Genomic DNA, 15665 nt, shown 5'->3' with positions numbered 1-15665 from the left:
CTACTGCAGGCAGGACCCCAACCCCTTTAAGAGGTGGGAGGCCGTCAACTCTTGAAGAACAGCACAAGATGACCCTGGAGATGACCCTGACATGGGGCTTTGTGCCCAGCAGGGAGCTTGCCCACTGGGGAGGCCAGCATGGCAGGGCCTACCCCAAGCCCCAGATGCACAGCGCCTCACGGAAGTCGGGGGGAGGATCTTACCAAGGCAGGCTTGGACCCAAGGCGCCGTGGGCACCTACTGCAGCCCCCTGTAGGCAGGATCTGCATTACACAGTGGCAACCAGAAGGAGCCACAGCACTGCCGCTGGGGGCAGAGGCTGCAGTGCAGGGGCCTCCCATCGCTTATGGTGGGGGCTCAGCCGCCCAAGCTCCCCCACGGGTCAAGCCCTGCCCGTAGGGAGACCGGCTGCTCTCTGCCCAAGCCAGCGCAAGCCCCTGCCCGGCCTAGCAGCCCTTGCAGCAGCAGCAGGTCGCCTCCCCCCGCTCCGAGCCGAGCCGAGCCGCGCCGCGGGCTGGCACGGGGGAGCGCTGCCGCCCGGCGCCCTGCGAGGGGCAGACGCACCTTGTCGGCGATGCTGCGGGGCAGTGGCAGGTCCGGGCTGGGGCTGAGCGCGGCCGCCGCCTCCTCGCTGCCCGCCGGCGCCAGCGGGTGCGGCATGTCCCGCAGCGAACGCGGCCCCGACGACGGCAGCGCCTTGGGGGTGCCCGAGCCCGGCGCGGCCGCGGGCCCCGACATGGCTGGGCTGGGCTGGAGCAAGCGCCAAAGGCCGCAGCTCAGCGGGGCCGCAGCCCGCCCGCCCGCTTATAAAGCACCATCCTCCCCGGCCCGCCCCCGCCGCCGCCGCCGCCGCCGCCGCCCGGGGAGACGCGGAAGCGCCCGCGCGGCACCAGCTGCCCCGGCGCACGCCCCGCCCCGCCGCCGCCGCCGCCGCCGCCGCCCGGGGCCGGGGGTGTGCTGCGCCGCGCCGCGCCGAGGCCCCGCCCCCTGCCTCCCCCTCGCGGCTCACGCCTGTTGTGCGTGTTCTCTCTGAGCGACGCGCCTGCACGCGGGCGTAGGCAGCCCCCGGCATGGGGCCCGCGTGGCACTCAGAGGCATTTGCTTGGCACGCCCGCCTGGGGTAGACGGCAGGGAAGGGGCCCGGGCTGCGCTGCCACAAGAAGGATCGGACCCCTTGCTGCTCCGCCTGCCCCTGGCACCCAACATCTTACAAATGCAGGTTGCAGGTGTTTGGGGCACTCTGCCCAAAAACGTTGCCCTGACCCCTGTTCTAGATGCTCACTTCATGTGTGCTTTGCGTATTTGCCCCTGGGCATCGCAAGCTCAAATGCGTTACATGGTGGGGTGCACGCGTTGCAGATTTATATGTGCGCCCTGTGTGTTCGTGGGCAACTGCAGCAGGTTCAGGTATGCACGTGGCGGGGTCATATATGCGCATTGTGTTTTCGTGCACGTGCCTTGTCTGCTGATACGCAGGCGTTGCGTCCTTGTGTGTGGGCATTGCATGTTTACATATGGACACGGTGTGGTCGGGCACATAAGTCGCTTGTTCATGTACGCATGCTGTGTATCCATGTGTGTACATTGCATATGGGCACTACAGGTTCGTATACACAAATTGCTATCCGTGTGTGCACATTGCATATTTATAAATGGGTGTCACATGTTCATGTGCATACCTCACTTGTTCATGTATGCACACTGCATATCCACGTGTAGACACTGCATATTTATGGGCATCACATGTTCTTCCATGCATCTCACATGTTCATATACACATATTGCATATCTACATGTGTACACTACATTACACATGTACCTCACGTGTTGCCTATTCATCTGTGTACATTGCATATTCATATATGTTCATGACATGTTCATTCCTATCCCTCACACCCTCATACACACATTGCATATTCATATATGTCCATCACATGTTCATATACTTACCTCATGGTCATATACACGCACTGCATTTCATGCACAGATTGCTTATTCATATATGTCCATCACATGTTCATATACTTACCTCATGGTCATATACACGCACTGCATTTCATGCACAGATTGCTTATTCATATATGTCCATCACATGTTCATATACTTATCTCATGCTCATTTGCATGCACTGCATTTCATACATGCACATTGCATATTCATATATGTGCACTGTGTGGCTGTGTACCTACCTTGCATGTTCATGTGTGTACATTACATACTTTCATATATGCCTGTGCTCTGCTAACAATATTCTCCATGCTTCTGGGCTTGTCTGGTTGCTACATGGGGCCAGGAAGAAATTGTTTTCCCCTCTTGCTGTTACATGCATTTCTGAATGGAATATTTGCTCTCTGTTTTGTATGGGCCCCAATCCCGTGAAGACTTGCCTAAATGTTTAATTTGAAAGTAGTAGCATAATTAAATTTATTTACATTTTTGCAGCCCTGAGTTCCTGTCTGTTCTTCTGTGCGCATAATTATGTGCAACATTTCAAAGAAACTCAGTAAATACAGTTAAATGTATACCTAAGTCTTTTCAAGAAGCCTCTCACTGGAGGAGTCAGTGGCCCCACTGGTGGTTATGAAAGAGGTAGTCAAAATAAAAATCATATATTTACAACATTTTGGTAGTGTTGAGGTGATGTTGTTGCTCTGGTGGTCCAGGAAATAGGCAAGAAGCAAGAATTCTTGCAGATGATATTTTTTGTTGGACCAGCTACACGGTTGGGATAACCATAAGCTAGCTTTCAGACATCCCACTACCCTTCCTCAGGCCTTCGGGTATCACAGTACCTTGAGGAAGAGTACTGTGACACCTAAAAGCTTGCCTATGTCTATCCTAATCATGCAGCTGGTCCAATAAAAGGTATTACCTACAAGAATTCTTGCCTCTTGCATATATTTACAAATGCCTTTTTTATTCTGTGGGTAAAACTCGGTTTATCAAAGCTTCTATTAGCTTTGTGTGGCCAAGATTTCAACTCATGGTTCTTTTCCTGCACCTACAACTCAGCTGCTCCAGGAACATTGGCAATACACTTTAATTTTTTTCCTCCCCACACTTGATCTGTCTTGTCTATCTAAGCCCTGTTCTACAAAGATTTAGGCATGTGATTGACTCTGTAAACTCTGGATAGTTCCATTGACTTCAATGCAGGATCCTGGCCTTAGATTGTATGTATAGCTGAGAATGATCATTAAGATTTTGATTTTATTTTTTCTTTATTAGTTCTAACCAAAAGTTGTGCATTATTTTGTGCAGTGTCTAACACATGGTGAGCTGTACACCAATACAGTACCTTGCAAAATAGATCTTTGATCTCAGATGGGATGTCTAGATGGTTCTTGTAATAACAGTAACTAGTGGGTCACACAGATCACAGCTTCTGCATGCTGAGCTCATTGGCCATACAAGAAGTTCCTTGCACATCCCTGGCCCGTCACACTAGCTCAGTGCGTGTCACCAACGCATCTCAGGTCCCCCTTCAAGAACCCTCTTTGGGCCCCTATTCCCTTTTCCCCCTGTATCAGTGTCTCTCACTGTGCCCCTGTTCCTTCCTGCTAGGTTCCACAATCTTCCCCCTTGCCAGAGTATCTCTGTGCATCCATTCCCCTTTCATGCCTTATAAAAAGCCCCTGTTCTTTCTTGATGCTGGCAGGTCCAGATGAACCCCTGATAACAGAGGCCCTGGATGTTCCTATTCTTCCCTCCTTCATACCATTAGGCAATCTTTCTTTCCATAACAAGGGCTTGGGATGCTTTCCATTTTCCCTCCTTGCCCCTTCACTCCTGGACCAGATTCCTTCTTCTCCTTCCCATGACAACATATTTAGCATATATCTGTTACTCACAGGGCATGTGTGTACATATTCACTTACTGCACAGTAACTGAAATTACTGCACAGTGTTTGGCACATGTCTACACATGCATGCCTGTACTGTGTAGTAAATATGACAACTTACACCAACTGGCGCGCATCATGCAAGTATCAAATTTACACCCAATTAGTTACTGCTCAGTAGCACATGTTTGGATGCCATACTGCACAGTCACACTGTGTGTGGACTGGCTTGGGACTAAAGTTAGTTAGATTTGGGACTAAAGCATTAATGTGCTATAACACCTGCACGTGTAGATGCTGGCCTATTCCCACTTACTGTGTAGTAACTGACTGCACAGTAAATGCACATCTAGACATGCCCACAGAGAAGAGACTGATCAATCCACAGGGCTGGTAGCATGAAAAATGCCAAGCTATTTGTCTTTGAATAATTAATAAATAGGTGGAAATCATGGTCTGCTTTGAGCAGATCAAAAAGCTACAACTGTCTGCTAAATTATTCTCTGTAAACTCTTTTAATTAGGTTAATAAAGTAGCACATTCTTGGCTGAAGATTGCTATTAGGCAAAACTCTTCCTAGTACAATCCCTTCAAAAATATTACTGATGAGGCTCTGGATCCTGCAAGCATTTTTCCATGTTTAATTTTTCACATGTGAGCATTATTCACTTAAATCAATGAGGCTACTCAAGGTCCTTACATAAGCAAGTGAGGTGTGGGGCCAGTGTAAACACTCAGCAGTATAAATATACGGACAGAAACACGTGGGGCATTCATTGCTTGAGGAAAATCTATTTTATGTAGGAAAAGCCATGAACACTAATTCCTACTATAAATAACTACTTATTATTATCCAACGTACCCATAGCCTTCTCAGGCCCCAGTGAAGAACCAGACGTAGGTCTGCTGGCTACTGTGCAGTATATCTTGCTTGTTATGCTTCTAAACTGTATTTATCTAAGGAAAGGGGGGAAACCAAGGCAGGACATAAGGGATACATTTATGAAGCATCTTAATATGCTCCAGCTTCTTTTCCAATAGATTTAAACTCTACGCAGATGGTGTGGAAACCTTTACAACAGTGGTCTCCAACCTTTTTAAGTAGGAGATCATGTTTGACATTTAAAAGCAACTCAAGATCTGTGCGCCGCCACCTCCCTCCCACCCCCCGCGCAGGAGGTAAATCTGGGGCGGGAGGGGTGCAGATCGAGGTAGAAAAAATTATTCGGGGGAGTGCCTTCCCAGCAGGTAGGTCCCGCCCAGCCGGAGTCCTACTTAACTTACTGCTACTCCTGCCTCTGCAGCACTGTCCCTCATCACGGGGGCCTCAACCTAGCCCCTACCTCTTCCCTTTCCTCCTCCATGGACTGACCTGCTGGCCTGGGGCATATGCATGCATGCATGCGGGCACTCAGCCTCCCACCCCAGCCTCAGATTGACTCCAAGAGGCTCTGAGATCTACCAGTGGATCATCCACTGGTTGGTGACCACTGTTTTACAATCACCATCCAGGCAATTTGGCACAATTCAGAGGAAAATTATTCCTTTCTAGCAACACAGAGGAAGTTATGTGCAATCTCGGATTTCATACCTGTATATATAGAGCCTTGCTAGTTAGGCAGAAAAAAGCTCCAATAATGCATTTTTTAACCTTTCTCCCTGAGCAGGTTTACCAATTCAAGGCCATTCTCCATATGAACCCTATCAGGTAAACTTACAGCCCTGGGCAAACTTGTGTTCTTGGTCACAGCTAGGTACAGTTGTATATGTATAAATGACAACAGCTATTCTACCTACCTACTTGGGCATATTTTTATACACTCATCATCACTTTGGTACCTAAGCATCTGTTTTTTAAAGTGAAGCCATTCAATATTTCCCTGCACAGGGTTAAAACTCCAAGCCCAATCAGTGATTTATGTATCATTGTGAATGCAATATGTCCATGCAATGTGCTTTTCTGCCTCTGTTTACTAATTTCATTTCTCTAAGTTGCCTGGTCTGTTTCTGCCTGAAGCTGATACATGTCATCCTTCCCCTTCTATCTGATACTCACTACTTAGTGAAAAGGAGTTTGTTAAAGCCAAACAGAATTTTAAAATAACAAATCAGATCACCACATGCAAAATACAAGAAGATTTATGTACTCCAGGATGTAAACAGACCAAAATCTTGTTGGAAGAAGTTCAGAGGGAATTAATATGGGGCCTCCCTAATTCAGACAAATAGGCAAACCTAGCTATAATGAGATGTAGCTGAAAATCCTCCCCACATTTGCAGTATAATTAAATTAGATATTTTTCTATTTGTGCCATATCTGTCACTCTCTGTCCTTTGGGTGGAATTTCATATTAGTTAGCTCTTGACATAGGAGATAAGCAGACTTATTTGCACAGGAGAAAATGCTTTGTCAAATGTATGCATTACTAGCCTTAAGTAGAGCACAGCGTTTTGTTAGATAAGATTAAATGCAAAGTTACAAATGGATTTTTGTTCTTCTTTAAATGGGTAATTTAAAGTTGGACCTTTGACAAATAAATTTTAATTATATGCATTCCATAAAACTCATAGCTTTTACCCATTAGTATTTAGTAAGTTACCTAATGAGCTGTTTTAAGTAGCTGTATTATTATAGATGACTTGCAGATGCTGAACACAGTATGGGTAACCTTAACTGCTTAAAAATTATTGATAGGGACACCAAATTCATGAAGTTAACTTAAAAAAACCCAAGTTTCTTAAAAACAAAATATCTTGATTCTTTTATTTTGTGGCCTTCTGGTCTCTGGATGCACACAAGTCACATCTTCAAGCTTTCTCCTTTAAGCACAAGAGCTAGAAACTTAAGTTCTTTTTTAAATGAAAGCTGAGGTTGTCATGTAATCACCAGGGATCCTGGTTGTTTGATTTAAAAATACAATTTTTGGATTTAAAATAAATTTTTGGATTAAAAATGTAACCCAAAATCCATATTTTTTCCAGATATAGAATGGTATTTTATTTTAATCACGGAAAGACGTGGATTTTGGGTTACTTTTTTTAATCCAAAAATTGGAGATTTTTTTTTATCAGAGAAAACCAGGATCCCTGGTAATCACTGGACTCCTAGATTTAGAGTTTTAAGAAAAAAAGCAAAATACCACATGGTTCAAAATAAAACCACAAGAACTGGCAACACACTATTATATGCTTAATTGGAAGCACTTGAGAGCTTTGAATGTTCTTCATCCAGGAAACTGTTTGCCCACTGTTTATTTGGCACAAAAACAAAGGGGGAAAAGATACATCTCGATTATGCTGCTAAAGCCAGGTAAAAGGGTTCATGCTCACATGGCACCTCAGTGATATCACTGTATGTTTGTAACTGGGACATATGAATGCCTGGGTCTGCCCTTAAGAAAGCAAACCCAGGGAGGGACAACTAAGTGCTGCTGAACATAAGTGCATGTTTTATGTAGTTGGGAGCACTGAACTGTGGGGATCTCCATACTGCAGAAATGATGAATTATTTCAAAGGCCTGTTTGTAATATTCTGTGTTCCATTCCTATAAATCAAATTAGTGTGGCATGAATTTGATTGTGAACATATGTAGAAAATATGTTCATTGCTGTTTTTATTTTTAATTCACTTGGTGTTGGAGTTTGAGCGAGATTCAAAACTCAGCTGTAAAACACAATCACCTTGACAAAACACAGGACATTAAATGAAAATTAAATAATTCACATAGCAAGTAACAAGAGAGCTTTGAATTCAATTTCTCTCTCAGTCTAAGTGAATTTGGAAAACCTGATAAATATGCCTAATAAGGTCCTAACTGTTTCTTTTGCTTCCATTATATCTACTGAAAACCAAGACAGAGCAGAGAAGGTATGTTTGCACTGCTAGTGGCTACGTAAACAAAGGGATAGTTTTGGAATGCTTTTATGGGTTAAGAATTTCAAAGATGCAGTAAAGAATCCAATAACCTCAATGACTAATGTTGGAGCTAACAGTTTCAATTCTGTACCACTGAAAGAATATTCCTACAGGCTATTAATTTTCCTCTGGATTACAGAGGGGCTGTTTTGCAAAGATGACAAGCAGAAAGGTTCTGCTAAAAGTTGTTTGTCCAAGCCACACTACTACAGTTCTTTACATGCACGTGTGTCCCTGGAGGCTGGGGGGGGCACAGCGACCACCCACATGTGGCGGTGGAGTGGCAGCAGCAAGCAGGGAGCTCTCACAGGCAGCCGCAGTGGTGTCAGTGGGAGGGGTGAGCCAAGCAGTGAGCTCCTGCAGGCAGCCATGGTGGCCGGAGGCGGGGGGGTTGGTGGTGAGCTCCGACCAGTGGTTGGTTACCACCCACAGACATGGCCGGCAGCATCGGTGGCAGCCAGTGGCGATTGGGGACCGCCCATAGACGCCGCCAGTGGTGTCAGCAACGAGGAGGGGGGGTGGCAAGTGGCAACTGCCTACAGGTGCCGCTGGCAGTGTCTGCAGCACTTTTTGCAGGGGGTGCACCACCAATCTTAGGGGGTGCATATGCACCCACGTGCACCACCTACGCATTGTCAATGGTTCTTTACAAGGATGCACTATGAGGAAACTTTCCAGTTGATTCTCAGGCTAGGGACAGACATTCAAAAAGCCTGAGCATGAACTGAGTTAATCTTTGCAGGTTAGTCTAACCTGGCTAGGCAAATCCAGTTTGTAATCGTACAGACCTCCCCTCTGAAATGCTAGCACATGCCTGCAGTGGCTCAGGCTAGAAGCCAGGAGGTGCTAAAGCAGCCCTCCTTTCCCTTCCATAGTGCTGAGCTGAGGAAGTGTGTGGCCAGGCCCAAGCAGGATGCTCTGATTAGGGAGGGGTATCCCATCCCCCCCAAGCAGCCCAGCAGGGAGTTGATAACACAGTGATTATCATTCCTAACTCAGTCTTTATCAGCCCATTAAGAAAACAACAGCCTTTCTCCATTAGTTGAAGCTCTTCTTAAACAGTTTTTTTCAAGGAAGGAATGGAGGGACATTACCAGTTACCTGTTGATTATCTCCAAAAAGCCCTACGCCAACACTGTCCTATTTGCCTTTGTCCTGTCTCCCACAGCACAGACTGTATGAAGTCTTAGCCAGCACGTGGTATACTAGCTAATGGTGAGAGGTGTCTGTGTAAGGCAGGGAGGATCCCTGCTTGAGCAGGTGAGGGTGTGGGGGGGCAGGAGGAAGCCAGCCTGCTGTATGTGCAGTCTCTGTTGGAGCTGCAGCGAGGGAGCAGGAGGGAAGGACCAGCCAGCTCTCTGGAGTAGAGAGCCCCGCCCAGCCCAGAGAGCACGTTGGGATGCTGGGGGACTCTGATTTAACTTAAACCAGAAAGGGGTCTGGGACAGACGTTGCATAAACCAGTTTGACCCAAACCAGTTAAGTCTGATACTACATTCAATCAGGTTATCTCAGACCAGTTTCAGCTGTTTTTAAACTGTTTTATATTCACTGAACTTCTGTTCTGTTACAGGTTTAAACCAGTTTCTGATCACTTAAACCGGTTTATGTATAATGTCTGTCCCTGGTCATAGTTTTGGGCCCTTCTGCTTGGGAGAGCATGGAGACTGCATATTAGCCTGACCTTTATGGAACAGAGATGTTCAGGGGCCATGGCTTTTCCTCTCTTCCTGCAGCCACCCTGGCCTGGATTCTGGCATGTCATGCACAGTGTAGTCACACATCAGCCTGGATACAGCATCTAACACATTCATGTTGCCTATTCACACACAGAGGTGCACCTACTGAGCTAGATGCACTGTGCACTCACGCTGCCCTGGAAGCTGCTTTTTCACACTCTGAATGTAATCATTGGCCCAAATGTTCCACACACACATACAATCCAAGTACAGACATTCAAAAAAACCAAGACTGAATCATTTCAATCTTTGTGGGTTAGTTTAACCTGCACAGATTGAACCAGAATGTGTTCACACACTGGCCTGTCTGGGGCTCAAAGAGCCCTGAACTCCCTGGGTCAGCTCTGTTATGCCATACATTATGTGGCTGGATGCTCCAATTTGACATTTTAAAGGAAAGCATATATTAGATGGGCCACACATGTCTACAAGGAAATGAGTAATGATTGGCATTCACCTGTGAACACTAACATTTGTTCCACCATTTCTTGAAAATCTGAAGGTCAGTTCATACTAATAATAGAACCCTGGGACCGGATCCTGCCTTCTCCCTCAAACTCAGTTGTTTTAAATGGGGTTTCTTCGCTTACTGAGTAGTAATAGGAATCATTACCTAACTGCACAGATCATCTCCTTCATTTTCATTTGCAGTCTGTGCTCCAGGTGGACTCCTGAAAATAATTGTCTCTTTCTTTGCATGGACACGTTTGTGCATCATTACCTTAGGCACATGCTTACAATACACCCTTTGAGAATTCTGCCTTACTCAGATAGGCTAAGGCTGTGTCTGTATTACATAATAGATCCTACTTCCATCCATTACGTGCCTGCGTGCAATATTTTTGTCTTGCTTGAGTCCCTGGAAAGCTGTTAATATGGCTTTCTTTTGTAACGAGCCATCATCTTAGCTTTAAAATTAAATCACAAAAAACGTGTGGGGAGACAGATGCACCTTTTGCATTAGTGCTTTTTTAAGTACTCAGCCAGGCTGGAATAGAATGACACTTGCATACCTAATAAGTTAAATGAGATCTGACCATAGCTATCTGTAGCAACACCTGCCCACTCCTGCAGCTCCAATGGTGGAAGCCCCAGTATAGACAAAGGTCAAATACAGCACTAAAAAGTTTGGTAGCCCTGAGAGCCTTCTCTATAATATGCTGCTGTCATTGTCATCACGAGTTAAGTAGAGTCAACGTTAGCAAGATTGATTATTTTTTCAAAAACCCTACTGCAAAATTGAAAAATCAAATTCTGCACTTACTTATACACAGAGAACTTTGGTGAATGCTGTGTCCAGGTATAGAGGGGGCAGCATTTGAATCTTCATTTATTGCCAATCCAAATTCCAAAAAAGTTGCACTTATACATATGTCTCTGTGTACATAAGTGCATATACATATGTGTGTGTGCATGTGTGTGCATGTTTGTGTATGTGTGTATATATATATGTGCATGTGTGTGTATATATAAAATGTCAAGTTTAAAATATGCTCAAAGGGAGATGAGAGGTCAATAAAAACCACTGCAATCTCCAAAACTAGTTTTCCAGTAACACAACCTTTTGGTAAAAGGCTGCTTTTATCCACAACAGGAATTGGAGCAATTACTATGAATCCTCCCCAGTAATAATGGAAAAGTTCTTTCAGAATAGACAATTTGCTAGTCCAAGGTAGGCAGCATTAACCAGCAATGGTACACAATCATCCTGTTCTGCATCTCCAGCAAGCCGGCATTTACTGCAAATACATATTCACCACGGCAGATGGCATGACACCTACTCAGTGTGGGGATGAGCAGTCTCTCAATTATCTTCTGATGATAACATCTCTTCTGATGATATATTTTCACTTCTATCTTTTTACTTGTTGTTCAGAAGACAAGGTGTCAAATGGCTAATAGCTTATGAGACTGTGGAGGGAGACACTGGTAAAAGGAAAAGTTGAGGGTGAATTTCTTTTCTAGAGGCAAGGGGTTTTTTGCATGATATCATTTACTGGACTAAGTGTCTAGCTGGGAGAAATGTTAGACAAAGCTGTGGGGCACAAAGTGCCTTTCTTTAGGTCTGACCTTCTTCACTTTGTACCCAAAAGCATGTCAAACATCTCTGCCAACTATTGTTGGTCCAATCAAGGTATCACCCCAAAAAAACCCTCGCTTCTCTCATCATTCTTGGACGATTTTGACTTTAACACCACTCCATGTTTCCTTGCTAGAACAGCCAGAAGAGCCCATAGCATTACTGCGTTAGTGTATAAAGCATTAATAATTTTAACACTTAAATATTTAGGACCTCACTATAATACACATTCCCTATAGTAAGGATAATGTACAAAGAGAAGATTTTTGGAATGTATCCCGAACATTTGTTCAAAGTCAGATAAAAACTCACTCTCCTTTTTTCATACTCTTCCCTTGACCATTTTCCTGGTCATCCACTTTTTTCTTGTGTTGCCTTTGTTCCATTTACACAGAGGCCTAGTATATGTGTACTTTGTAAACACATGCATACAGCTGGGTAGGAGCATACATATATACAATTATTCAGAATTACATTTATGATATATGATGTCATGAATTGAAAGCCCAGTGAATTATAAGCATCCATTTCAGAAGAGAGGACACCTCCCTTCTCAGTGGAATGCAACTCCTGGCTTTTGCCCTGCAGCACTAGAAGATCTTGGCCCTGATATTGGAATTTCCTCTATCTCTGTTCAACTGTATGCACAGGAGAGGTCATGCTGAAGTCAATGGGGCTATTCATCAACATGCAAAATGAGGCAAATATGTGTAAGTCCTCACTGGATCAAAGCCCTTTAAGAAGTGATAGTTTATGTGAAGGCAATGCACATAGTCCTGTGAAGGTAATAGGCATGTGATTGTGGAAACATGTGATACACTTCAGTCAAGTAAGAAATGAATTCATCACGAACCTTCAAATTGCACTGTTGGATAGAGGGCAAGTAAAGCAACTGGCTTTCAAGGCAAAGGGTTATAAAAACACCCCAATAAAATGTTCAATTTCTCTCAAAAACATCCCTAAAATAAGTTTAAGTTTGGTCTGGGGTTGTTTATAATGTCCATAGCAAGCATAGATACAAGATGGTATGTTTAGGATAACCTACATACAATGCCTGCAGATTTGTTATTCAAAAATCATAGATCTCTTCTAGACTTCTGCTGATAAACTTTTATAGCCAAGTAAGCCATTCTGAACCTCAAAATCTATTTGCCAAATAAGATGCAAAGCATGGATACAAAATTTTCCTAAATTGCATTTCAACTTCTCCACTTGGCACAAACAGCATGGAAAAGGTAAAACGTGTGTTGCTGGCTGAAACATTGAAGCTAATTATACAGCATTATATCTCATTTAACTCCTTTCTGTTTGTGTGTTTAGTGAGGTATCCTGCTTTGCTAACTATGGCAATATAAATGGAGTGTGAAATACACAACTAGACTCAATACACAGATAGCTTGGGAAGATTTCCCAGGTGAAACACAAACAGACTATTCTGAATTCAATATTTTGTAATTTTTTTTTTGGCTGATAGATAAATGGTGTGTTTTCTAGTTCTCTAATTAGTTACAGTGAAGCTAAAAACATACGATATATGAGCATAAAATTTAATTTTCAAGAAACTTGAAGATTCTAATATATTAAGGTTTAGACCTAATACACAATTTTCAAGTCATATGTTTGTTCGTGTATGTGTGTGTGTATATGTATACACACACACACACACACACACACACACACACACACATATAACATAGGAGGAAATTAATTCAGTGAGAACAGAGAATCTTTCCAAAACTGATGATAATTTTAATAGCAGCTATAGGGTATTTCTTTACAAGTACACTTAGTACTACCTTGCTGGGTGATGCTCATTACAGTTATGGAGAACTTTAATCTAGATTTTGGATATAAGTAACTCTATATAAGTAAGCAACTCTATATAATTCTATGTAAGTAATTCGATATAAGTAATAGAAGGAAACAAGATAAGGTAACAGTCAAAAGCAAAAGAAACAAGTATTTCTCAGGTCCCAGCAAAAAACAAAAGTTTGGCTGACAAAGGAGGAGAAAACAGACTGCTAAACAAAGAGGGGTTAGGGCAGGGGTGAGCAATTATTTCAGGCAGAGGGCCGCTTACTGAGTTTTGGCAAGCTGTTGGGGGCTGCATGGGTAGCTCCACTCCTTGACAGCTGCCCTGCCCCCTAGTCCCTATCTTGTGACTGGAAGTCCCAGCCCCTAACCCCTGATCTTTGCCACCCAAAGTCCATCCACCTTGTGCCCCAGAAGTACTCCTTTCAGCAAGGGGGTTTACCATCTCGGAACCAGAAAAATACCAATTATATTCTAAAAAGCAAACATCTAAAACATTAATTAATTTGATTTCAGAAAATATTTTTGTCTTGGTTTACATGTGTCTGTGTAGTGTACATAGAGGTAATTGTATACAATAGCTTAAAATAGTCTTACTCTTGTATATTGTGGGGGGGTGGGTATAGGTTTGTGGGGGTCTGTGGGTGTGTGGATATGTGGGATGTGGGGGAGTCCGTGGATGTCTGGGGTGTGCATGTGGGACTCACGCTACAAACAACCTCCCCCCCCCGCCGGGGTAACAGTGTAGCCCCATGCTCCTGTCATCCGGTCATGCAGCCAGGAGCCACGCGGTGCTGGAGCAGTGCAAGGGCAAGAAGGTAGGGAAATGGCTGTGGTGGGGGCTGGGCTGGGCTGCTGTGTTCTGCTGATGCCTCCCCCTGGGTCCTACTGCCCCTGTCTCCTATCAACTTTGACAGACATCCAGGAATAGATAAGTATTTTCTAAATTTTTTAGGGCCCCTGCAGACCAGATAGAATGGCCTGACAGGCCAGGCCTGGTCCCCAGGCCATATTTTGCCCACCCCTGGGTTAGGGAAAAAAGAGGCAAAGGTCACTTTTGGTACCTGAGAAAGTGCCACAGAGTGTAACTGGAAATCCATATTTGTCTGCAGGTTAATGTGGGCCAAGCCAGAGAGATCTGACTTCGTCCAAAAGTAGAACATGCCCTAGTGCTTGGGACCTCTGAATATCCAAAATGTGATGGAAAATGGGAGTTGAGGACACCTAGCACTTTGAAGAAAGTTATTAACATGAAAAAATTGGTTTCTATATCATAGTGATATCTTGGGCCTTCCTCTTTGCCTGGCAACTTTTGTATCTTACACAGGTTTAATCAGTCTATTAAGCTGTATCAGACATTTCCCATTTCACCTTATTCATCAATACTATTGCTTCATTTTCTGCAACATATTCTTTAATTTGCCAGTAGCCTTCTTACAGCACGGACAAACTCAGTAAATGTGCAGAGGTAATGCTGTGAGGCATTATACTTGAGCAAAATACTTGACCCAGTCAAAACCGCATGGAAAATGTTGTGAGAAACCATCTCTCTCTTCTCCACCCTCAACCTTTTTTCTTACTTGCTGGACCCTTAGAGCAAAGTGGTTAACATACATCAATGACTCAAAAAAGAAAAAAATGTAGTAGGAAATCATTTTTCTAAAATCTTAAAAGCTCCTTACAGTGAGGATTTAAAGAGCTCAGTCTATCTGGCTTATCCATATAGGCCAAGGTAAACCAAACTCCAACTAAAACAAGTAGTTTCTCCATTTATCAATATCTTCAGATCCCAAATGGACTGAAAGCCTCTTTGGAAGACATGCTTTAACTAAAGTGGTATTGTACTCACTACAGGGGTACATGCATCAGCGTAAGGGGCTCATGTTATACAAGAAGTCAGACTATGTTCTCTAACTGGCCTTGAACTCTCTGAATCTTTGGAAAAACTCTGGGAAATATGTCACATGGCCAGTCACAAATCATCAAAGTCTAAAATAGTTCAGTATTATAAAAGCTGGTATCTGGTAACAGAGGAAATGGTATATGGTGCCTTTAGAAAATTCAGGAAATGTAGTTTTTCCTGCAGTGTTCCTATTCAGGTTTCACAGTGAGGATTAAAGTTGAGAGACCTCTTCTGTTTCTTCTGACACATTTCTGCCATTTTAAATGGCTTGGCGTGCCCAAATACCTGTGAGAACCTGTGATTTCTGTGCTTTGCTGCAAATTGATCCGGTATGCAGAACACACACACACATATATATATGCACACCTTTCCC

The 15665-nt window shown here is 44.0% G+C and overlaps 1 protein-coding gene across 1 annotated transcript in view; it reads right to left on the bottom strand.

The window, feature by feature from the left end:
• Nucleotides 1-881, bottom strand: part of SNX30 (sorting nexin family member 30) — a 67308-nt gene extending 66427 nt beyond the window's left edge. Inside the window, exon 1 of the mRNA XM_090038863.1 lies at nucleotides 565-881. Coding sequence (XP_089894989.1) covers nucleotides 565-738 — 174 coding nt within the window. The 5' untranslated portion in view covers nucleotides 739-881. The remainder of the gene's footprint in view (nucleotides 1-564) is intronic.
• Nucleotides 882-15665: the final 14784 nt, after the last annotated feature.

The sequence above is a fragment of the Crocodylus siamensis genome, chromosome 3 (genome assembly GCF_052110815.1).
Source record: "Crocodylus siamensis isolate JL-2025a chromosome 3, ASM5211081v1, whole genome shotgun sequence".
NCBI classification, from domain to species: Eukaryota; Metazoa; Chordata; order Crocodylia; family Crocodylidae; genus Crocodylus; species Crocodylus siamensis.
This window is presented reverse-complemented; position numbering and strand designations above follow the sequence as displayed.